The 24,311-nt window shown below is 42.2% G+C and overlaps 2 protein-coding genes across 2 annotated transcripts; one reads left to right on the forward strand and one right to left on the reverse strand.

The window, feature by feature from the left end:
- Positions 1 to 1,272: 1,272 nt before the first annotated feature.
- AKT1S1 (AKT1 substrate 1) lies at positions 1,273 to 10,821 on the forward strand. Its single transcript, XM_042474596.1, has 5 exons — positions 1,273 to 1,421; positions 3,752 to 4,218; positions 5,620 to 5,697; positions 8,345 to 8,493; positions 9,745 to 10,821. The coding sequence occupies exons 2-5, from the start codon at positions 3,753 to 3,755 to the stop codon at positions 9,886 to 9,888; spliced, it is 837 nt and encodes a 278-aa protein (XP_042330530.1). The 5' UTR covers positions 1,273 to 1,421; position 3,752; the 3' UTR covers positions 9,889 to 10,821.
- A 555-nt stretch (positions 10,822 to 11,376) lies between these two features.
- On the reverse strand, positions 11,377 to 23,278 carry LOC121934265 (tetraspanin-4-like). Its single transcript, XM_042474602.1, has 8 exons — positions 22,976 to 23,278; positions 20,694 to 20,773; positions 18,539 to 18,730; positions 17,139 to 17,213; positions 16,895 to 16,996; positions 16,188 to 16,316; positions 13,079 to 13,162; positions 11,377 to 11,872 (listed from the first exon to the last, which is right to left on the reverse strand). The coding sequence occupies exons 2-8, from the start codon at positions 20,760 to 20,762 to the stop codon at positions 11,804 to 11,806; spliced, it is 720 nt and encodes a 239-aa protein (XP_042330536.1). The 5' UTR covers positions 20,763 to 20,773; positions 22,976 to 23,278; the 3' UTR covers positions 11,377 to 11,803.
- Positions 23,279 to 24,311: the final 1,033 nt, after the last annotated feature.

Genomic DNA, 24,311 nt, shown 5'->3' on the forward strand with positions numbered 1-24,311 from the left:
CCAAATCCACCAAATGTTGTCCTTTGCTAAATGGCCAACAAGGCTACTCCTAGAAATGGTTTGTTTGTTTTTTACACAGTGGTTTGCAAACTTAGGTCCTCCAAGTGCTTTGGACTTCAACTCCCAGAACCGGCCCCAGCCAGGTTGGCCAAAAGTCAAGGATTCTGGGAGGTGAAGTCCAAAACATCTAGAAGAACAAAGTTTGGAAGCCATTGCTTTAAAATGGTGGAAGTACAGGGTGACCAGGTGTCCTCCTTTTCCAGGACATGTCTTACATTTCAGCTATTCATATAATATGTTCTGCATACATAACGGGAGAGATGGATCCTTTTCTGACCCCTTTGCCAACTGGGAACCATTTTGTTTTCCCGTGTTATATTCGTACACACTCGTCCCTCCATATTTACGGCTTTGGCTATTCACAGATTTGATTAATATGTTCTCTCTAGGAATATCTAGGTCCTCCAGCATACCTCTATGGTCAATTTCAACTAAAAGTTGCACTGAAAGACCTAGAGATTCCTACAGAGAATACTCTACTAGGCATTTGTAGCTACTCCAGGGCAGTTCTATGGTCAGTGTCTGTCAGACGTTGGCCACAGAGTTGCACTGGAGGATCTAGAGATTCCTAGAGAGGTGTCTCTCAGATAAAAACGTGGTGCTTTGGTTATTTGCAGTTTTTCCATATTCACGGGGGTCTTGTGCCCTTAACCCTAGCAAATACGGAGGGACAAGTGTATTTACATATTCATATTTACATTAATGTATATATATATATATATGCACACATACACAATATATATATATATATGAATATATAAATGTGTTTATATATATATATATATGCACACATATGTATATTCATATATATATATGTTCATATTCATATTTATATGAATATATATATATATATGAATATGTGTGTATTTATATATACATACACACATATATTCAGAGTCATATGTATTCATATATAGCATATGAATATATATGTGTGTATATATATGTGTGTGTGTGTGTGTGTTTGTACATACACACACACATACACAGTACTGTACTATGTCTCCATGGACACGTCATCCTCGGCCGCCATCTTTGTATCGGGCACAGCTGCTCCCAGTCCGCTCTCCCCTTTTCCCCCGCCCCTTTTCCCCCCTCCGCCATCTTTAGGAAGGGCACCGTGAGGGCGCCGCTGCCATGTCTGCTGTGGGCAACCGGAAGAGGCGGAGCCGTGGGGGTGGGCAGGGGGAGGAGGAGGCGGTTGTTGTTTAAGGAGGAGGAGGAGGAGGAGGAGGGGGGTGCAATTGAGGGCTGTGGGGAGGGTGAAAGGTGAGGGGTCAGGGCTCCGTCTAGTTGCCCCGAAAGGGGGTGGGGAGACTCCGGTGGTGAAGCCTGGAAGCAGATTGGAGAGGCTCTGGAAGGTAACCGAAGCCCCACCGAGGAAGGGGAGGAGGAGGAGGAGGACTGGGGGACTTTGGGCTGCATCCACACTGGAGACATAACCCGGTTTGGCACCGCTTTAACTCTTTCGGGCTCAAGGCTATGGAATTCTGGGAGTTGGAGTTTGTTGTGGGGCCTTGGGCGGTGCCAAACCGGGTTATGTCTCCAGTGTGGATGCAGCCTTAGGGAGACCCTATCCACAGGGTTCCCATGGCCATCCTCTTGAGGCTGAGAGAGTGTGACCCTGGCCCTGAGGTACTAAAGCAAATGGCAGTGCTTGCCCATAGGGAAAGATAGAGTAAGTGTTCTAGGTTTTCCTATGGACAAATGTTCTCCTAGATTTCCCTATGGGGAAGAATTTTCTTGTCTTTCCTTATGGGAATATAATTCCCAGTGTTTCCCTATAGGCAAGTAATGTTTCCCTATGGGCAAGTAATTCCCAGTGGTTCCCTATGGGCAAATATTCCCCTTATGTATCTTTATGGGCATGTATTCTCCAATGATGCTCTATGGTTTCCCTATGGGCATGTGCTGTCACTTGAATTAGTGCATCCCTGACTTGCCCAGGGTCCCCCAATGGGTTTCCATGACCATGCTGGAATTCGAACCCAGCTCTCCAGCAGAGTCCTAGTGCTCAAACGACTCCTCCATACTATATTAGTCTCCAATAAATGCATATTGTTGCTTGAGGGAAGCCAGGAGTCCTGGGTCCTGTGATCCCTCCTTGTTATTTGTTTCAAAGGGTCCCTACCTCTCCCCCTGAAAGGGCCCAGGATTTGTGGTAGGGGTCTGCTCTGGTCTTGTCCACAGAAGACCCCCAAATCCAAACCATTCCCTCCTTAAACTTTATTCTGTCCTCTTTGCAGGCGGATGAGTCGTCCTAGGCCTCTTCCAAACCTACCTATCTACCTCCCTCTGCCTGAGAAGACCCAGGTGTCCTGGTTTCTTGACCTCCCCAAAGTCTGTGGCTGCCGCCTTTCCCTGACAGGACCCAGCCATTGTGATTGAATTTAGATTTTTTAATGAAACACCTCTATGAAAAATATACATATACACAACATAGAACAACCACACAAGAAAAAAGAACAAAAAATGTGGGTTTTTAAACATAATGTAACAACACTAGTAAACTTGAACATAAAAGGTAACCTTACAAATCAAATTAAAATGATCAACTGGTAAACATTCTCTCTCTCTCACTCTCTCTCTCTCTCTCTATATATATATATATGTAACTATTTTCTACATAGCGTCTCTTCATTCACATTATATCTACTTTAAACGAATATTTGAATGTACAACCATAAAAAATCCCTCTGCTGACACTAACATTTAATCTATCCAACCTACTCATTCCCGACCTCTTATTCCTGTTACTCCCATGTCTGACCTTCTAGATACCATCCTCCTTCTTCTTTCTTTTCTTTTCCACACTTTCTTTCCTTTTAATCTTTCCTTTCCCATCCACACTATTCTTCCTCTACACACTCTTACCTCTCTTATCACATATGTAGCCATCGTGATTTATGACCTTCTAAGATGAATATTCTCCTGCCAAACCCCTAGGCTTTGGTCCAGATATTAACCAGGATTATAGTATAGTATAGAGATATAGTGTATAGCTCAGCCACAGAAACCCCCTGGATGGCCTTGGGCAAGTCTCACTCTCTCAGGCTTAAGAGGACAGCAATGGCAAACCTCCTCTGAAGTAACTTGTTAAGAAAAACCCATGATAGGTTTGCCTTAGAGTGACCATAAGTCAGAAATGACTTGAAGGTATACAACAACGGTGTACTGAAGATTGTTACCATAAGTTGGTTTGCCTTAGGGTCTCAAGTCTGAAATGATTTGAGTACACAACAACAACAACAAATTCCTTTAATGTAAGTGCTTATAGAAATTGTGAGTGACACATTTTGCAAAAAAAAAAAAGGCATTGCAACAAAGCTTGGGCAAGTTACACTTTGGACTACAGCTCCCAGAGTCCCTCAGCCAATATAGCCAGTGGTTGAGGGATTCTGGGGGATGTCATCTGAAGTCAACCCTTCTAAGATCTGTATTGCACATCTCTTCTGGTGCCTGCTGTAATTTGTATTTCTGCCATGTAAAACTACTACTCTTTCCCCCAAGTATAATGCTGTGCATCAGATTATTTGATATTTTTAATCAACTAAGCCTCATAACAACTGATTAGGTAAGATTTTTGAAAACTATGTTGTTCATGCCTTTTCCTTTTGCTTGCCTGCAGGATTTTTTAAAAATCATGCGGTAACCCTAATGTTAATACTCTTCTCTTTTTTGTTGGCTGCAGGATGGCAGATATGGCAGATAACCACAAAGAGAGTTGGGCAGCTGTGGTTGCTGCAGCAGAACAGTACCGGCGTCAGACAGGAAATGAGATTGTGCTGCTCACTGCCTTCAGGGCCCCACCCCCTACCAGCTTCAGCTATGCGCAGCATGGAAGTGGTGCTCTGGCTGATGCCGTTCAACGCTACCTCGAAGATATTGCAGTGGTTCACAAGACTACTGCTTTCACCTATGCTGCCCGCCCTCCCCCAGCCCCTCGCCCACCTCCCACTCATGAATCCTACTCTAGGAGCTTACCTCCTACCTATGCTCCAGATGATCCTGCCGCACACAGGACACCTACACCCCTGGGGCCCTTGCCACAGGCCTCTGGAGGCCAGGAAGATGAAGATGAAGACAATGAAGGAGACAGGAATACACTGACTGAACTGGAGCAGCCGGGTGGGAGAGACCATCCTAGTGACACCACTGGTAAGTCTATGGGAAGTCAGTGGTGTGTTTTTTAAAATATTTATGTCCCACCATTCCATCAAATGCGCACATATCTATATCATCAGCAAATTTGGAGCACAGAAGCATGACAAAACAAACACACAGAAGTCAGAGATTTAGAACACTCCAAATCATCCCCAGGGTTTTCTGAAAAACCTGGCTTAAGCAGCATACCAAAGGTTCAGCATTGAAATAGACCTGTAGATATGTATCATTTCTGGAGAAGGTGTTGCATATTTTAGGTACAGTAGGGCCTGGATGTAAGGAGATCCACAGATTAGTGTATTCACAGAGCAAAAAGGAAACCCTTTGGTCCAAAGCACACTGCAGAAATAATTCAGTTTGAGACCACTGTAACTACCCTGGCTCAGTGCTAGGGAATTCTGGGAACTGTCATTTTGTGAGACATATCTGGAGGTTGCTAAATTGAGGAAAGCTGTTCCAGGTCTTATTGAAAGTTAAACAACTGAGCCAGAAATTACTGGTCAACTAACCAATCTGAAGTTCCATTTTTTACCCTGCTCACAGACCAGCAAATATGGTCTCCATTACTCTAATCCTCACAACAGTCCTATAGGGTAGGTAAGAATATAAGAAGAGCCATGTTGGATCAGGCCAAAGAGCTACCTAGTCCAACATGCTATTCACAAAATGTCATTACCAGACAGTCCAAATTCATGGTATGCAAGGTTGACAATCAGGAAGTACCTATTAACAAGTTTGTGTTCCAGCTGAATACCAAATAAAAGTATTTTCAGTTAACTTAGCCATGTATTTTTCTGTAAAATTAATTTATTGTCCACATTCATAAATTGCATCACTTGTCTTTAATAAAGAACCCATTCCCCAAAATATGGGATTGTTAAGTTTATATAAAAAGAAAAACTTTCCAACCCTCCAATAGGGGACATCCCTCATAATAAGGGACATCAGCCAGCTCTGTAATGGCAAGCTTTCTGGCCCTCAAATAAGGGACATCTCTTATAATAGGGGGCACCTGGCAACCCTACATAGTGGCCAGTCAAGTTGTTTATTATACTGCTGCAAAGCCTGGGTAAACCTTTGGCTGTCTGTATCTTTTGGCCTACAATTCCCATCACCCATTCAGCATTCCTAATAAATAATAAGTACTGTAGTTGTGGGGATGGAAGTCCAAAACATCAGGAAGGCTAAAAGTTTCTCAACCGGGATCTAAATGTTTGAGTGTGGGATTCTAGTATAAAGAGCCATCCCATTCCAAAAACAGCTGCATGCTTGATCCCTGCACAATCTATTCAGAGATTGCTCTGTCTTGGCTTTTCCCCTCTGGGATCCCTTTGTGGAAGACAGCAGTAACTGTCATTCTGTTTTTTAACACTCCCCACTCCAATTCATTTGCAGGTCTGTTTGTGATGGATGAGGATTCCCCAAGCCAGGACTATGAACCCTTCTTTGACTCTGATCTGGAAAGCACTGATGGTAAGTAGTGGCTGGTGGAAATAAACTGAACAACAATACATGCTCAGAAAAGCAAACAAACTCAAATATTAAAGTAAACACGAGAACTGGACAGATATTTTTGTAGTTTCCAACATATTTTGAGAATTTGTCTTCTGATGAAAACTTCTAGATGATTGCTTATCTAATGCTGTCAAGCAGACATTACAGAAAGAGTATAATTTAATAATTATTTTATTTATATACCGCTATTCCAAAGATCATAGCGGTGAACAGCAAGTAAGCTAATTAGCAAGTAAGCTAATTTGCCCCCAACAGTCTGAGTACTCATTTTCGCGACCTCGGAAGGATGCAAGCCTGAGTCGAGCTTGGGCCCTTTTGCTGGTCTTGAACTCGCAACCTTGTGGTTTTGAGTGAATGGCTGCAGTACAGGCATTTAACCACTGCGCCACCAGGGCTCCTATATGCACTATATTAAGACAATGTTTGGGTTGCAAAAACTCAGAAACTTGAATGGCATATGGAAATAACATTGATTGACTAAAATATATTTAAGAGTGACAAGCACTACAGGCTACATTTGTTTTTGAAATTGATTGGCTTATAACATGAAATACAACAATAAAATGGTGACCAGAGATAATAGAATTCAGAGACATAGCCATGTTAACCTGGAATATCAATATGCAAAGGGGTCTTGCAGCACCTTTGACACTAACTGTGCAAAAGAACTTGTAGCTTTAGCTTTAATAGACTCAGATGTATCTAAGGAAGTAGACCAAATCTATGAAAGCTCATGTTACAGGTAGTTTCAAAGGTGCTGTAACATCCCTTTGCACACCAATATTAGACTTAAGCAATTAGAGTGTAAAACCATGGTGAAACCAGCAGTTATGAAGCAAAAATGTTAGAATGTATAAAAATAAATTAAAACCATGTATAGGATAAGGGTGTAAAGATCTGAAAGTACAAAAACAGTATTTTCAAGATCTGCTGTGTTCTTTTTTTCAATTCCCAAATTGCATGTACACAGTTCTCAGCATGGATACATTAGACTGGGGATGAGAAGAAGTCAAATTATGGCGCAGCATGTCTCTTCTTGTGAACCACAGCATCTGCTGCATACTAGGATTTCAGTGAGAAGCTAGTGGTGAGCTAGATGTAATCTAGTAAGGCCTTTTTGCATTCTTAAATTAGAGTGTGTACTCAGGACCATTTTGCACAGATCAGTTTGTACAGGCTTACCTCAGTTAACAAAGTCTCTCATAATGAAGCTCCTTTTTACAAAGTATTTTATGCCCACCCAGCTCCCATCGTTTTCCCCCTTGTCCTCAGTCTAGTTGGAAAGTTTTTTTAGCAGGACAGCATTGGCACTGGAGGGATAGTGAAAGCAGGCTAGAGAAACACAGATTGTACTCTAGCTGATCCTACTGTAACTGTTGTCTCCTTGCCTACAATAGGCAAGGTAAATGGCAGCTGCCTTCAGAATCCCTTTGGGTATGTATGTATGTACAGTATAGCAAAACAGAGAGAAAGGGAGAGAACAGATAAGGCTGGCTCATCAACTCCACCCAGCATATTAAAAAAACACAGATCAATAAGTTTGGTCACTAAAATGGAAACCATAAAAAAATGGAAGCTAGTAAAAAAAATTATTCCTGTTGCTTTTTGAAAGAAATTTTCAAGTGGTCCCTAGAATGTTCAAAATGTTTTTATTTACTTATGCAAGATTTACTTGGCCTGTTTGTTTCATTTCACACATGCATATTTTGGATAAAAGATTAGCTGAAATAGGAAATTTGCTCTTCTTTTTTATGGTGCAGCAATCCATTCCTGTTCTTTGATGTTATTTCTGTCTCTGGTACCAAATTTTCAGTTAGGAGAAGTAATGCCCAGGAACATATCCACTTCGTTAAAGGTGTACTTTAAAATCATAGCAGGCAACATTGCTTGACTGCAGTTCCCATCAGTTCCTGTTGGCATAACCCAGGGGTAGGCAACCTGCGGCCCACGGGCCGGATGCGGCCCGGCAAGGCCTTGGGACCGGCCCCAGCCCGGTCCTGCCGCTGATTGCCGACGGAGCCTTTGGCCTCTCGCATGAGGGCGTGGGGCCTTTGGCCTATCAGGAGGAGGCGGGCAAGGGAGGCAAGCGGCAGGCAAGGGGGGCAATTGTCTATAGAAGCCTCCGAAACATGCATTTATATTTTTTTAAAATCAGCAATTTTTTTCGTGTGTCCTCCATTTTTTAAAAAAGTGTCTTCCATTCGAAAATTTTGTCCTACATTTGTCCCGGTTTATTTATTTATTTAAATTTTAAAAAAATTTATTTAATTATTTAATTTTTGGCTTTGGCCCCCCAGTTGTCTGAGGGGCAGCAACCTGGCCCCCGGCTCAAAACGGTTGCCTACCCCTGGCATAACCAGTGGGGAGGGCTGAAGGAAGTCCAGTCCAATAATATACAGAGGGCTACAAGTTGCTTGTTCTTCTTTAACTGTTAAGACAATGAACATGCACATTTGATAAACTGCAGCCTATTCTTATAAGGCACAAGAGTGAATCTAGGCTACCCCTACTAGTGTGAGAAGACAATGCTTACTGTTGGTTGATGTTCACTTCCTGCTGCCCCTTCTAACCCATCATTTCCCCACACCCTTGGCTTTTCTTCCAGATGGCAGTCTGAGTGAGGAGGCTCCTGGGCAGACTGCCCCTCCACCACTCAGCCATCAATATGCCAAATCCCTTCCAGTCTCAGTGCCCATCTGGGGCTTCAAGGAACAGCGACAAGAGATGCGATCTTCAGATGAAGAAAACAGCAAAGTGAGTCTGAGGAACTACTTGGCATGCTGACTGGTGGATTCTGGGAACTGTAACCAGAACTTGTAACCAGGGATTCTAGGAATTGTAACCAGTACCTTTTTGCTTTCAGGAGTCATATAACCTTGCAAACACAGCTATGCAGTTCCTATGGAGAAAGGAGGTGGAGCTGGGCATAATTTGTAAAGAGAAATGTTTCTTTTGCATATGATGGTAGCATTCAAATAATTTCAGCTTTGCTTAAAAAGCTTAGAATGAGTTAAACCAATTTTAGATTTAAGTAGTTTGGTTGGAGGTAATTTAGGAATGACAGAACAAAAAACGAAATTGGGCTTGATGTAAGGCCCTTTCACTCTGTTCAGTTAAAGCACTATGATTCCACTTTGAACTGCCATGGAAACATCTGTGGAATCATAGTGCTTTGACTGTATAGAGTGAAAGGGCCTCAGGTCAAACCCAGTTTCATCTTGGGATTGTAGTTTGGTGAGTCACTGGAGCTAAACTGCAAATACTGTACCAAAATTCCATAAGATGTTGCCATGGCAGTTAAAGGGAATCATAGTTTGTGTAGTGTGGAAGGGCTGTTAGGTTGTGCAGTTTCTACTCTTCATAGTCCCCATTCTCTGTATTACATGTATTCTATTCTTTATTAACAACTGTCTATGAACTGATTTTTTTACTTAGTTATTTATTATCTGTAATTGTTCTGTTTTTCTGTTTGTCTTCATACTGAATGTATTGCATAGCAAATTTACCAAATTGAATAATCTCTTCTTTAAAAGTTTCTAAGATCTGCCGTGACTGTAAAGCTTGAATACATGTGACCAGGGGTTACTGCAAAGTCAGATATGGAGAAGTGTTTTGTGGTTGGCCCCTACATAGCCTTTTCATTCTTTTTAGAACTAGCAGAATAAATGATATGGAATTGCTTTTATGCGGAAGTTAGATTTCTTGGTGGATTTTTTTTTTTAAAAAAGCAGTCAAGTATATTAACTGCTTTTAAAGGAATGCCTGTGACAAATGGGAGATGGGGAAATTATCTCTGTAGTCATTGGCTCTGTTGGCTGGAGATTGGAGTATAATGGTCCAAAAAAGCAACTTTTGCTGACTCTGGCAAAGAGCAAGTGTTGGTAGGCACTGAGTGGAGTTAATGTGGCCAGGATTTACAACCAACAAGAGTAAGGCACGTGGTAGTGTATTGGTAATCTTTGGAATTCTATCCTCCACCTCCTCATGTTAGTTTCTTTTTTACAGCATTCATCTCCGGACCTCGAGAAGATTGCTGCCAGCATGCGGGCTCTGGTGCTGCGAGTGTCAGATGGCACAGAGATGTTTGGGGACCTGCCTCGGCCACGCCTCAACACAAGTGACTTCCAGAAGCTGCAGCGGAAATACTGATGGATCTGGCAGTCCCTGTGTCTCCCTCTTTCCAGTTGGTGCCCTTCTCCCCCACCCACTCTCCTCAAAAGTCGGTGGACAGGGTTGGAAGCTCCCCTCAAGCCATAGAGTCCAAATCTCTTCTACCTTCCCTCCCCTCCCCTCCAGGTCTGAGCACCCACAAGCTTTAAAGTGATCACCTCAATCTCACACTACAGTTAGGCTGGAGGGCTTTATAATCCCCCTTTTCCCTCCAACCCAGAAAACATGTCCTTTATCTTAGGTAATTAGGAGTTACAACAGCTCTTCTATGAGGGGCTACTGACACCCATACATACAAGTGAGGGGGAAAAACACTACAGAGATGTACTGACAAAATTCCATATCTCTCCCCCATCCTTGTGCTCCCCAGTCTACACCAGCCCTGGCTAGTGATGGCTCCCTTAATCAGCATTGCTCTTCTCTAATCCCTGTTTCCCATATAAGTGTCTTAAGAGATCCTTTGCACATAGGTTGGGTTTGTCTGCACTTCACTTTGAGCTACCAGTAAGTGCCACTTTGTTGGGAGTGATGGGGAGATGGTATCATTTTGTTCTTCTTTTCTCCCACCCACCCCTTCCTCCCCATGCAGAAGTCTCTCCTAGTTTGCAGGAGTGGTATTTCAGGGTCTTTTCATTTCCTCTTCGGGAGAGTGGTTCAAACATGGGGCTGTTTCAAGGCAGATGGAATCTAAATGGGGCTCTAAGAGTCACATACAACCCTCTGTTTATCCTCTTACCCTGCCACCTTGCTTGTCCCAGCATACTTTTGTATCAGATTTTCAAGGGCACTTTCTGCCCCTGGCCCTCTATTTTTGTCCAAAGATGATTGGTGAATTGGAAGGGAGAGGATGTATTATTTTTTTCTCCTTCCTGCCAACCTACTAGCCAATAATAAAAAGCTGTCTTTTACCAACCCCTTTTGCTGTATTTTCTTTCCGAAAGGAAAGCAGTTTGGATGGCAAAAGAAGAGGAGAAGATACCTAAAGAGGAAAGCTTTGAACTGCACTCCTAGAAATAGGGAAGAAAGGTGATTACTTAGCTGGAGGATTGCTTCTTGTAACCAGAGCTTTTAAAAAAACTACTCTTTGCATTACAGCTGCCAGAATTGTGCAGCTAGCATTGCAAGTGGACATGGTCTCTGGAAGATCTTGGGTTGGTAGTCCAAGCTCTGCTGTAAGCAATCACTCTGTGCCTCCAGGCATGTGGAGTCTACCAAATGGAACTGATGTTAGGAGAATAAGCTTGTCTTCTTTCCCTGCTGTATCTGTTCTCAAACTCCGATCTGATTGTGTAGCCAGTAAGTCATTCACACAATTTTAAGGAGATTAATAATGGATTGGTAATATGAAGAATTTTTCTAGGTGCTGACATTCTATTATTCTTTTATGAAAGATTACACTAGGAATCAGGTCCCCTTAAAAAAAAAAGGACCCTAACCAAAAAGTACAAAAACACAGCAGGAAAGGGATAGTGACCATAAAATCATTGATTTTATTGGTGCTTGGTATAGTTCTGTTATATACAAAGGCAACAGAGTTAAAGGGAGAGGGAGATTATGATACAAGATATTGGGGGGGGGTCTATGTAAGCTAAAAAAGGAGAAGGAGCCTCACTTAGGAGCTGAAAAAAGACATGGGCAGTAAAGGGGGGAGAAGTAGCAAAGGAAGGGCTTTTAGGAGAGGACAGACTATCCTGGAGTAAATGTACTACTACTTAGGAGGTAAGACAATCTGTAAATGGTGGGAATTAGCTTTAGCAGGAGAAGGAAGGTCCTGAAAAATGAAAAGGAAGGAGTTGGGTGGAAAAGCAAAGGAGCTCCTACGGAGCATGAAATGCCCTAAATGCTGCTTCATAGCCTCGTGTCCCTGAACTAAAAGAAGTAGATTCAGAGGGGCTCAGTCATAGTACTTCTCTGCTCGCCGGACCTGGCAATACATCAGCATGGAGAACACGATGCCCAAGACCTGTGGGGAGGGAGGAGGATGACACAAATTGGGTTAAAAAGAAGTAAGAGAGCCCCAGTTGATTCTGTCATCTCTGCGGCAAAGCCATCTCAAGAGGAAGGTCCTGTTGTCTGAAAATGCCCACCCTGTCCTGTCCCAGTGCCTCTAAAGATTCCAGAAAGGACTTCTGTCTCCTACTCAATAGCACTCAAATCTCGTTGCATGGGGCACATGGAACTGCCATATCTTAAATCAAAAGTTTGCCCATCTAATCTGGTATTGTCTACAGTGGCAGCAGCTCAACAACAGATCAAATGCTTTGTATGTAAAATATTCACCACAACATCATCATGAAGGGCTTAGAAAGTCATTACTGGTCCATGAATTCACAAATACTCAGCTGATTCAGAATAATATAATTTCCTCCATCTTTCCCTTTTTAATGGAACACCAAGAATTTGAACCTGGAACAGTCTGAATGGAAAGCATGTGCTCTGCCACTGAGATCAGACCCTCTCTGTGTGGGTGTACATCCACCTTCTGCTTTCCACCTAATGTCAGGCAAAACATGGAATTGGGGTTACTGTAGTAAGCAGGGTGAGCACCTGTTTTTGCATGATCTCATTGTGCAAATGCAGGTTTTGCTGGGAGGGTGGAATTCAACATCCTTCATAATTTTTTGTTTTAAATGTGATGGGCAACTCTGATTGTCCAAATGTTCTTGCCTGCCAATCCCCTCACCACCATAAGCAATGGTGAGGGATTAAAGATGTAGGCAATATTTGGAGGGCTATATGCCCATTCCTGCATTAAAAGCAAAAGTTTCTAGTCATCAAACAGGCAGTGGTGAAGCTTAGAAAATCTTTTCTAGCAATGCTTAGTAAGTCCTCAAATACACCGCCCTGTTGTTGGGTTTTTGTTTTTGTTTTTTTACTATTTTTCTAATTTACAGGCTGCTTTTTCTGTCCCTTGAGTTATTACAGAATAGCTCCTTCCCCTTCCTATGAATGATTAAAAGCAGAATAAATTATTCAAAGAGATGCAAACTTTACTGAATTTGCTCAGTTCCAACAACATGCAGAGCTGCCTGTTTCTCTGTAGTCCTCCTGCTAGATCTCTTTCCCATACTCAGTTTGTGTTCCCTACGCCTGATGTCATGATGAGCACCGGAGCCAGTGAAAGAAATGGTCCTTGACAGGGAACTGGATCATGAGCCTCCCGTCTCACCTGGACAACAATGATGCAAGCAGCAAAGATGCCCATTGCAGAAATGTTCTCTCCTAGCCAGACTTTCACCTTCTCATAACAGGGCTGCAGAGAATGGGACATAAACACATATCAGACGATAACACTTATCAGAAGGTATGGCAGATGCATTCAGTGCCATTGTCCTAATTTTGCAACGTTATAATGTGAGCTTTCACTTAAACATAATACACATTCAACACATTGGTAGTTCCTACCATAGCAGAGGTCTTCAGACGATGGGTCATACGTCACAATTTGGATGCAATGGTGACACTAGCTCCATTGTATTTTTCAATATACTGAGATTTTTAAAAATAACTAGGGGGGGGAGAGAAAATAGCGGATGCATCCACACTGCAGTATTGTCTTTAATCAATTTTATAGTATTTATAATATAGTCATTTAAAAGTTGTTATGGAAGCTGCCTTGGGTACCATCCTGGGAGAAAGGCGGCATATAAATAAAGTAAATAAAATAAATACATAAATAGACTACTATTTAAAATTCTCAGTATACAGTATTTGTAATCTGGCTGTCTACTGTCAACCATTCTTTTTTTTTCCTGTCAACCATTCTGAACATGTTTTAAACAGCCAGAATAAAATGCAGACATCTCCCTTCCCCCAAAAAAGCATGTCTCATAGATATAATGGATAAAACTAGTATTTTGACATTCAAAAGCAGCATCAATAAACCATGTGAAGTGGAAGGCTTTCATGGCCGGCATCCATAGTTTTTTGTGGGTATTTCGGGCTATGTGGCCATGTTCTAGAGTTTATTCCTGACGTTTCACCAGCACCTGTGGCTGGCATCTTCAGATAAATCAATAAATCAGTTTTTAAAAACTGCACTGCAACAATAACCAAAATTCAAGGTCTTGTGTTCTGACATATCAAGAATGCAGTTGCAGTTGTAAAGCACGTATGGAAGTAGTCTTGTGGAGAAATATTAATCTTGTGCTTCACCAATGAAATGTAAGCATTGCCATGTAAAGCACTCCCACTATAAGATTAAGTTCATAATCTAAAGTTACAGTGGACCTTTGTTATACACTGAGGTTTGGTTCCAAGATCCCCTGTGAATAACAAAATCCGTGGATGCTCAAGTCCCATTAAATATAACGACATAGCAAAATGGTGTCCCTTATAAAAACTGGAAAATCAAGGTTTGATGTTTGAAATTTATACTTTTTTTGAACATTTTCAAACCATTGCTTGAATCCGTGTATAAAAAATCTATGTATAAGAAGGGCTGACTGTACTTAATTGCACCATGGCTTTTAACGCAAGTGTCACTAAGGGTGGAAGGTGGGAATAACCATTTCTCAGCCAGAGGCCATACAGAAGTGAATTTATCATTTCTCTCTCTGAGGCCAAACTGGATCTCTTTTCCTCATAATTCAATGTTACAGTGCAGGCTGAACTTTCAGCAATAACAAATGGTGAAAGAACAGGACTATACCACTTTCAAGTAGATCTTGTGTCTATCCAACTGTCCCTTTGATCGGTCAACCAACACCAGCTACCTCTGTGGCAATATCAGTTTGGAAATCGCTGCATTATTGCTTACTTTCCAACACTTCACAGATGAAAGCTAGACTATGTATGGCCAAGCAGCATCGAAGTGTGGACATGGGGACAAAAGTTATTAATGAGGGGAAACACATAAGCTACGAAAGACTGCAACAGTTTGGTTTTGCCTGAGCCTACTGGGAAGGGCAAAATCCCACCCCTTCCTCTCTCTGTGCTGAGTTAAATGAGTTATAAAGTACTTTGGCACTTTGCAGCGCCTGAAGGAAGCTGAGAATAAAGAGGAAAAATGGAGAAGAGAGAAACAGTGACATTTTTAAAACAGCTGAAAAAGTGGGATAACAGGGAAATAATTGGGACTGTCACTGACAAATCAGGACAGTTGGAGGGTATGGTATGAGGATAGTCTTGAGAACTGCAGCAAAAGGGAGGGAATGGAGCAGAGGAGAAAGATCTGCTCTGGGCATAGGCAAAAGTCAAAGATGTTTGATCTGGGGGTAACCAATTTAGTTTATTATTATTATTAGTAGTAGTAGTAGTAGTAGTAACCTTTATTTATAAAGCACTGTAAATTTACACAGCGCTGTACATACAATCTTTTTAATTGGACGGTTCCCTGCCCTCAGGCTTACAATCTAAAAAGACACGACACAAAAGGGGAAAGGAGAGGTGGTGCGGAAGGGGCCTCTCTAGTAGGGTAATACATCTAAAATACATAGCAATACAGGAAATGATTCAATAAAACAGACAACAAAAGAACATCAAATAGCAAGTGACAATTATGCAATGCCTGGGAACGCTTCTCTGAACAGGATGGTCTTCAGCTCCGTTTTGAAGCTGGTTAAGGAAGTGATGGCTCTTGCTCGTGGGGGAAGAAGGTTCCAGGAGTAAGGGGCAGCAAGTAAAAAGGGGCGAATCCGAGATGGGGCAGAGGAAATCCTGGGCTGGGACAGCAGACCTTGACTACCAGAATGGAGGGCCCTAGTGGGAAGGTGAGGGGAAATAAGGTCTGATAAGTAGGGAGGGGCCAGCCCATGGAGGGCTTTAAACGTTGATAGCAGGAGCTTATACTGAATGCGGAAAGGGAGTGGGAGCCAGTGAAGGGATGCCAACACAGGAGAGATGTGGTCAGAGCAGTGGGTGGAAGTGATAATGCATGCAGCTGAATGCTGGACAGAAATTAAAGGACGGAAGTGAGAGAGAGGAAGCCCAGCCAGGAGGATGTTGCAGTAATCGAGTCGTGAAACCACTAGGGCATGGACCAGGATCTTGGCAGTAGAGGCAGAGAGATATGGTTGGATTTTGGCAATATTGTATAAAAAGAATCTACAAGCCTTGGCTGTGGTCTGGATCTGAGGGATACATGACAGAAAATAATCAAAGATAAAACCAAGACTGCGGGCTTGCTGGACTGGTTGAATAGAAATGTTGTCCACAGAGACAGAGTTCTTAGTATGTCCTGCCTGTTTCTGGGTGGTAATAGGAGAAATCTAGGATGTGTGGATCCCTCCTGTCACTAACTCAAGGAATGAGGCCAGCCCTTGCTGCCATCCTCTCACCTCTTTCCACCAGCTGGTGCTGTCCTCTTGGCAAGTGTCACTTTGCTGTAAGCAACAGGACACAGGAACCCATGTTTGGTTGCGTACCTCAAACCAGTCGGTGTAACTCTGCACGCCACAGCATCGGAACTGGAAAGCAAAAGGAGGAATTGGTGTGGAAGGAACAGCAGAGATGGAGGTGAGAAAAAAATTAACATCCCATAGGCCATTGCTTTTTCCCCCCTTTTTAACGTGTTTTTTATTGTTTAAAAATCATAAATAAACTTAAAAATCAAACAACATACATACATCTTTTCAACACTACTACAAAGTACACCCACTACTACATAGTACCTCCACCCCCAAGACCATATATACCATTTAATTCATCCTTTTTACAAAACCGCAATGACTCTTGTGGAAGTAAATACCTTTTTTGCTTTTTTTAAAAATCCATACTCTACAAATTTCTTCCACACATCTTCAGAGTCATTACTTTTCCATAATCCTTTTTGACCTTTTAAGTGTACATGTTCATTTGTTGTTAACACCAATATCCCCACCATCTTTATACCATCCCGCTATTTGGTAAAAAACCTAGAATCTTCCATTTCCTTGGTATTATTAATCTTGCTGCTGTCAGTTAATTTGTAATCAAATCCTAAATAGCTTGACTCATATGTCATTCCTTATTAATCTTAAATGGGTTGTCTAAAGCATACACTCACCTCATTCTGAACATGGTTCCAAGCTTTGGTTAACCCCAAGTTGCCTTCTGTGTCATACAGCTTAAGCCCTTCCTTTAGGTTAGACTGGGCATATTTGTCAAACTAGATAAAAGATTCAATAAAAACATCGAACAGATGAGCGTATGAAGTCAGAATTGTGCCTTCACCCTCTGGTTATCATCTTGTAGATCATAATTTCCATTTCTCTTATCCCTTTCATGTACAGGGAGAGTAAGCTCCTTACCTTATCCCTGCAGGTGACAAAAACTAACAACCCAATCAGCTCCAGGAGGAAGAGGGTGGAAAGGACCACAAAAAACTGCAGAAAGATACAGATAAATCAATCCTTAGGTTTTATAAAAGATAGAGTTTATACTCACATGCAGATTGGATGTTCCTGAACCAATAGTGTTCCTACTGCCTTTTGTTGTTCTTAACTACCTTCAAGTCAAGTCAATCCCAATTCATGGCAACCCTGCGGATGAGACACCTCCAAGGGGTTTATCACATGGGAGGAATTTCTCTTAATTTTGAATGAAAAGAAAGTGGGCCCAGCACGCATACATGTGAATTCACTAGTTCAGCGAATTTACGTGAATTTGAACTGTGTTCGAGCTGACTTCCCATTGCCCGAAAATAGCTTGCCATTGCCTGAAATTGCATGTGGTAGTCTATCACGCAATAATGTGAAACCTCATGATTGCATCCAGACTGACTTCCCATTGCCTGAAATTGTGTGTGGTAGTCTATCACGCAATAACGTTAAGCCCCATGATTGCATTCGGATTGCCATTGTATTATACTTCCAATTTCCCTTGTCTGATAAACTCCCAAGACTCCCTATTTTCCACTGCTCTGCTTCTGTAAATTCATGCCTGTTACCTCTTTCATAGAGTCCATCCATCTAGCATGCGGTCTTCCTCTCTTTCTACATTCCTCCACCTTTCCTAGCATTATTGTTTTTTCCAGTGAGTCATCCTTCTCCTGACATGACCAAAGTGTGACAGCCTCAACTTTATCATCTTGGCTTCCAGTGAGATTTCAGGCTCAGTCTGTTCAAGGACTGATCTGTCTTTTTGGCTGCCCATGGTATCCTCAGCACTCTGCCTAGAGACACATTTAAAATAGTTTCAAATTACGAAATGTGGTAGCAACTTTCAGAGTAAGTGATTTTTATTTTAGCACAATCTTTCATGGGTATAAACCCACTTCTCCAGATGCAGTATAGAGTGTCTCTACCACATCTGAAGAAGTGGGTATATATCCATGATAGCTCATGCTAAAATACACACCACTTAGTCTTAAAAGTGCTGCTAAACATTCCTTTTTTTTTCTTCCCCTCCCTTTTGCCTTTTTATGCTGCAAGAAACTAAGGCTGCAACCGCACTGCAGAAATAATCCAGTTTGACACTACTTTAAACTGCCATGGCTCAATGCTATGGAATTCTGGGAATTGTATGAGGTTTTTTGGCACTGGAGTGGTGCCACAACAAACTACACTTCCCAGAATTCCATAACACTGAGCCATGGCAGTTAAAGTGATGTTAAACCGGATTATTTCTGCAGTGTGGGTGCAGCCAAACGCAACTGCTTCTCTGAAAACACACCCAGTGTAATTCTACTCCATAGAGAGATACTACTTACTGTGAGTAAGAGGCAGCGATGTTCAGTGGCTGCCCCTAAGCATCCAAGGAAACCCACAACCATGATGATTGCACCAGTCGCCATGAAGAGGCCCGCTGCAGACAACGATGGGAAGGAGAATGATAAGGTGGCAAAGCGGCCCTGAGAAACAGCCAGCCAGACTCCCACGCCAAGCACTCCACAGCCACCCAACTAGAAAAGAGGCAGAGAGAAAGTAAGCATGCATAACCAGGGACTGTGGAAGCATACCATCTTCACCTTATGCCAGTGGTGGCGAATCTATGGCATGAGTGCCAGAGGTGGCACTCAGAGCCCTTTCTGTGGGCACACACGCCGTCGCCCCAGCACAGAGTTTGCCAGAGTTTGTTACTAGAAAGCCAGAGGGACAGGGCACTTTGAGATAAATAGTGGGTTTTGGGTTTCAGTTTAGGCATTCAGTCTCTAAAACATTTGCCATCACTACCTTATGCCCCAAGACCAGCAGTGCAGTGATACATTTGTAAAGCAGACACAGAGCAGCACAGTTTCTGGAAGCGACACCACCCACAAAGAGAATCAAAAAAGTTTAGATAGCTGTGCCAATCAAAAAAACATTTCTATCATTTCCATCTCTATCAGGAACAGGTCTTTTGTAAGGCTAATGGGTCTTGCCAACTCAAGACCAAGCCACCCCAAAGCAGTATGAACTGAAACAGGGATGGTTTATAATAATGTAATATTGGTGGTAAAATTTAACGTGTAGATTACCGGCAAACTTAGAGGGCCGGGTCTCATTTTGCCATAGGCCCTGCTAATCAATAATTTGTAAGCATCAACCCTGTGAGATCTGGTTCTACAACAACATGGCCCAGGACAACGATGTGAGAGAAATGATCAGTTTAATCCCTATAATGACAGTTATACCCCTCATCAACAAGTCAACAAAGCTCCTTTTTCCTTCCTACTGTGCCAACAACACATATCTCTTCATGTCTCAGTACGGAGAAGTCCAACATTGAAAAATGTGTAGCCAAATTTTTATTAGTGGATTTTCTTAGAGAAAGAAGATTGAAATATATTGGACAAATAAAGATAGAATCTTGGACCCATAAAAGGAAAGTGCTGATTTGAGAAACGTAATGTTCAAAGAAGTGTACAGAGAGATAACCAATGGGATCTGGACTACTATTCATATTATGGAAAATGGATCATGAAGTGCAACATAGATATAGTTTGTGTACAGTATAGCCGTTAAAAGGACCAGAGGGAGAGTGGGGAGTAGAATAAGTAATGAAAATGTATAATTAGGTAATTTATTTGTAAAATATACAATAAATACATTTTTCCTTAAAAAGAGAAACCCCATTAAAAGGTTTTTTAAATGTCTTGTGCGAACCATCAATTGGAAGAAAGGCTGAGAGACACTGCATAAAGTTGGCTAGCATATACAATGGCCCTCTACATTCACAGACTTTTTTATCCATGGATGCAACCATCCAGGGACTAAAAATACAGTCCGTCCTTGCCTTACACGGGGGATCCGTTCCGGATCCTGCCGCATAAGGCGAATTCCGCCTATGCTCGAGCCCCATTGGAAACAATGGGGCTCGTGCGTGGTGGCGCAGGAGTGCACAGGGCACAACGGGTGCACGCACCCATTCAATTGAATGGGACGCGCCGCCCCTTCCACCCCGCAGCTTGAGCGCATATGCTCAAGGCCGCGTATGGCGCGCCCGTGTATGGTGCGGGCGCGCTGTATTCCTATTATATAGTCGGCCCTTATTATACACTGATTTTTTCATACACGGATTCAAGCATCCACAGTTTGAAAATGTTCAAAAAAAGTATAAATTTCAAATATCAGACTTTGATTTTCCAATTTTTATAAGGGACATCATTTTGCTATGTCATTATATTTAATGGGACTTGAGCATCCACGGATTTTGTTATCCACGGGGATCTTAGAACCAAACCCCAGCGTATAACAAGGGTCCACTGTATATGTTCCAAAAAGCAAACCTTGATTTTGTCATTTTATACAAGGAGCATCATTTTACCATGCCATGGGACTTGAGCATCCATGGATTTTGGTATCTACAGTGGGTACTGGATCCAAACCACAGTAGATACTAAGGGCCCACTGTATACCCTTCCCAATGAGGAATCTGTAACTCACCCAGAAGATGAGGTTGAAGACAAACATTTTCACTTTAACACAGAGCAAACAGCCACGGCTGACCCCCATGATGGACAGATCTATAGAGAGATATGGGAGCAAAAAAATAAAAACAACACAATGACCATTAAAACTATTAAAACCATTAAAACACACTTCACAAGGAATCACAAGCAAGCCAGGATCCATATCCTCCAACATTTTTCAGATAAAAACTGTAATAATAATAATGATGATGTTTATTTATTTCCTTCAAGGCTGGAGGCGGGGTACAACATGTTAAAATATAAAATGCAATAAAAAGATAGAAAGAAAACACATAAAAGCCAAAATACAATACCATTGTGTAGCCAAGCAACATCAGAGTGTGGTCAAGAGGGCCACAGTATTAATTCAGTATTAATTACACAGCACTGATCTTTAAAGTGAGAGATTAAAAACATCACTTGACTTGTAATTTTTTTGCTCTTTAAACATTATGTGGTTCTGTATTTTCAGTACCCAAAGGCTTTCTATTCCCCCCTCCATCTTTCCCTTGAAGATGACTAAAACAAAGATTAAGAATAAAACAGAGCTGGGATTTTAAACAAAAAGAGTTAATTTTTTTCCCTTCCAATGGAGAGGGAGCCAGTTTTCAGTCACTGTTTGTGTTGTACGTGCCTTAAAGCTGCCTGGTGACATATGGATTTCATAGGGTTTTCTTAGGCAAGGAATAATCAGAGGTGGTTTTGCCAGATTCTTCCTTACTAAAATTATATTGCGATCTTTTAAAAAAACAACCCACCCACCTGGAACTAATATAATACACATTTATCATATTCAGATGAAGGAACCAGGAGAAGAGCCAAGGCATGTGCTATTTCTAAAAGGAGGGCAAAAGAAACAGAAAAAGAGAGGAATGCCCAATAGGTATTCAGTTAGGTATTTTTTACACTTTTGATGTCACGATCTCACACAGTTCCACCCGTCTTTAAATGGAAATGTGCATTATGTTATTTCAAAATGTGGTAAAGTTGACCCTCCTGGTGTGTTTATAGGTTTCCTGTTCATTCTGCTGCGTAGGACCCTGGATTTCGGCCCTAAACTCTTCACCTGTGGACACCATCAGGGGAAATATATATATATATATATATATATATATATATATATATATATATATATATTGAATAACCCTTCCTCTTAGCTGCCATCTCGGTACTTTCAGAGTTCACCGTCCAGGCACCGATTTACCCTTTTCCCTAGGATTATTCACATCCTGTCATCATGTGGGTCGAAGAGGGTAAGGAAGGGTGCGGGGTGTGTGTGTGTGCTGTGTGAGAAAGGATGGGCTGTGTCAATCCCACACTTTCAGTCCAGTTATATAAATACCCTAAAGGCAACCGATTCCATCTGATCCAGGAAGGTAAGCAGGGCCAGCCTTGGTTAGTAATTCAATGGGAGACTGCCAACTTATACCATGTGCTGTAGGCTCCATTTCAGAGGAAAGAACTGGCCAAACCATCATGCCTTTGAAAACCCTGATGACATTCACAGGGTTGCCATATGTCAACAGGCAACCTGAAGACACATATACACATATGTGAAAAGAAATTGCTGGGTTTAATTCCCCACTTTCACTCTTTTAGTGAACCAGGACCCTTCCGCACCCCATTTGGTCTCCTTGCCACTTATTTCAGATCTCTTGCTGCTGCTGTAAAGCCCAGCCAACCCAAATAACCTCGACTTCAGACCCACATCTCCCCGATTCCAGATCCTTCCCCTCACTGCCTAGTAAGAACTGCCTAGTAAGAACAAAAAAAACCAAAAAGTTAGTTTTTCCAAATGAGTTTCTTCTCCTGAATCAGCTCCATAAATCTGATAACTGTTTCTTTTCTTAAACTAGTTTCTCCTAAAGGGCGACATATTATCTTAAAGGAAAAATTCCACACCCAAAGAAAGCAAAGCAAGAGTAAACACACCAAAAACTCCAAAGAAAGCAAAGTAAGATTAAATATATGTATACAGACACTGGATCAAGTCTCTTTCTTTTGTCTTTAACAAAATAATATCCCTGAAGGCAAGCCAGCCCAGCTGCCAAACCCACATCCCTCCTCTTAAACTTGCAGCAAGGAGATCCTTTGGATGGGGCCAGGGGAAATCTCTATGGGGAAGAAATAGCTCTGTAAAGGTCTCCAGTTTCCTTCTACAGCCATCCTTATGACCTTGGCTCCTTGCATCTCTTGCCTTCCTTCCCATCTCTGACCCCCCCCCCAAAAAAACCCATCCTAAACACTCCTCCTCACCTTAGACTTGGAAATCTTGGCTGGGATCTTGGCTATGGGGGGATTGCCCCCTTTCCAATCCTGGACACACTTCTAGGAGCCTTTGGAGTTGCTTCTTGGCTGCTGGGATTCAGGATAGGAAGGGAGGGGAGCAAATTCCAGGCCCAGGACAGAGGGAAGGAAATGGGAGGAGAGAAAGGGGGGCAGAGAGGAGGACTGGGGAGGATTTGCAGATCTGGGCTGGAGTTTAGGGGGTTCAAGGGGGGGAATGGCTTTCTATTAGGCCAGAGATGCTCAAGCCGGCCAGAACCCCAAGACTTCTTCTCCCTCCTTAGAGATCTTTCCAAACAAACCAACACACACACACACCTCTTCCCTCTTTCACTGAGTTCCTAGCAGTCCAGAAATGTGAAATGTGGCGTCATGTTTTTATTAGGGGGATTTTTATGTGTGTCTGCTGGGAGGGGAAAGGATTTATTTTTTCCTCCCCCGACCTTTTTTGGTGCAGAGTTCTTTCTCTTTCTTTTCTTTCCCTGCAATTAAATGTAAAAATTAAATGCATGAAAAGAAACAACAGGCACATTAATACATAGGTAGAATAGCCCTGTTAGTCTGGAAAAGCAGTATGCCTTTGAGACTTAGGCCGCATTCCCACTTACAAATAAATTGCTTTGCAATTCGAATCGATGGATCGGTTTGGCAGCAGAGCGTGGTTCACGTTACATTTGTCCCGACTGGATTTTCTTGCTGCAAAATAAAATAAAATAACCCACTTGTGATTCACATTGACAAACGAATCAATTCCAAATGGACCCACTCCAGCCAGCCAAAGGGCAAATTTAAATCGATTCCAATCCGCATCTGGTTCACATTTGCGCAGAATCGATTTATCCAAAAAGACGCGGGGAAAAATCAGCATCAAGAAGATGCGAGTTAAATGGGTCCAGCGCATGGCCCCTCTCTCTGAATCACTTCAGTGATTCAGTTCAAGTGTGAATCAGGGTCATTTAAACCGCTTCAAATCGATTTGCAAACCAGTTTAAAAGGTAGTTGTAATGAGGCTATAAGAAAGAAGCTAAACGTTTGTGGTTTTGTTGTTGTTAACTGCCTTCGATCTCGACTCATGGTGACCCCGTGGATGAGACATCTCCAAGACCCTGTCCTCCACTGCTCTGCTTAGGTCATGTAAAGTCATAACCGTGACTCCTTAATAGTGTCCATCCATCTGGCATGTGGCCTTCCTCTCGTCCTATTACCCTCCACCTTTCCCAGCATTATTGTTTTTTCCAACGAGTCCTTCCTTCTCATGATCTGCCCGAAGTACAACAGCCTCACTTTGGTCATCTTGGCTTTCAAC

Source organism: Sceloporus undulatus, chromosome 6 (assembly GCF_019175285.1).
Source record: "Sceloporus undulatus isolate JIND9_A2432 ecotype Alabama chromosome 6, SceUnd_v1.1, whole genome shotgun sequence".
Lineage (NCBI taxonomy): Eukaryota > Metazoa > Chordata > Lepidosauria > Squamata > Phrynosomatidae > Sceloporus > Sceloporus undulatus.

Excerpts from the sequence above, each read along its gene's own strand:
- AKT1S1 (XM_042474596.1), top strand. The coding sequence starts at position 3,753 with ATGGCAGATATGGCAGATAACCACAAAGAGAGTTGGGCAGCTGTGGTT. Across the intron at positions 5,698-8,344 it reads TGATCTGGAAAGCACTGATG|ATGGCAGTCTGAGTGAGGAG; the intron begins GTAAGTAGTGGC and ends CTTTTCTTCCAG. Across the intron at positions 8,494-9,744 it reads CAGATGAAGAAAACAGCAAA|CATTCATCTCCGGACCTCGA; the intron begins GTGAGTCTGAGG and ends TCTTTTTTACAG.
- LOC121934265 (XM_042474602.1), bottom strand. The coding sequence starts at position 20,762 with ATGGGGGTCAGCCGTGGCTGTTTGCTCTGTGTTAAAGTGAAAATGTTT. Across the intron at positions 16,997-17,138 it reads TTGTCACCTGCAGGGATAAG|TTTGACAAATATGCCCAGTC; the intron begins GTAAGGAGCTTA and ends TCTTTTATCTAG. Across the intron at positions 11,873-13,078 it reads CTTGCATCATTGTTGTCCAG|GTCTTGGGCATCGTGTTCTC; the intron begins GTGAGACGGGAG and ends CCCTCCCCACAG.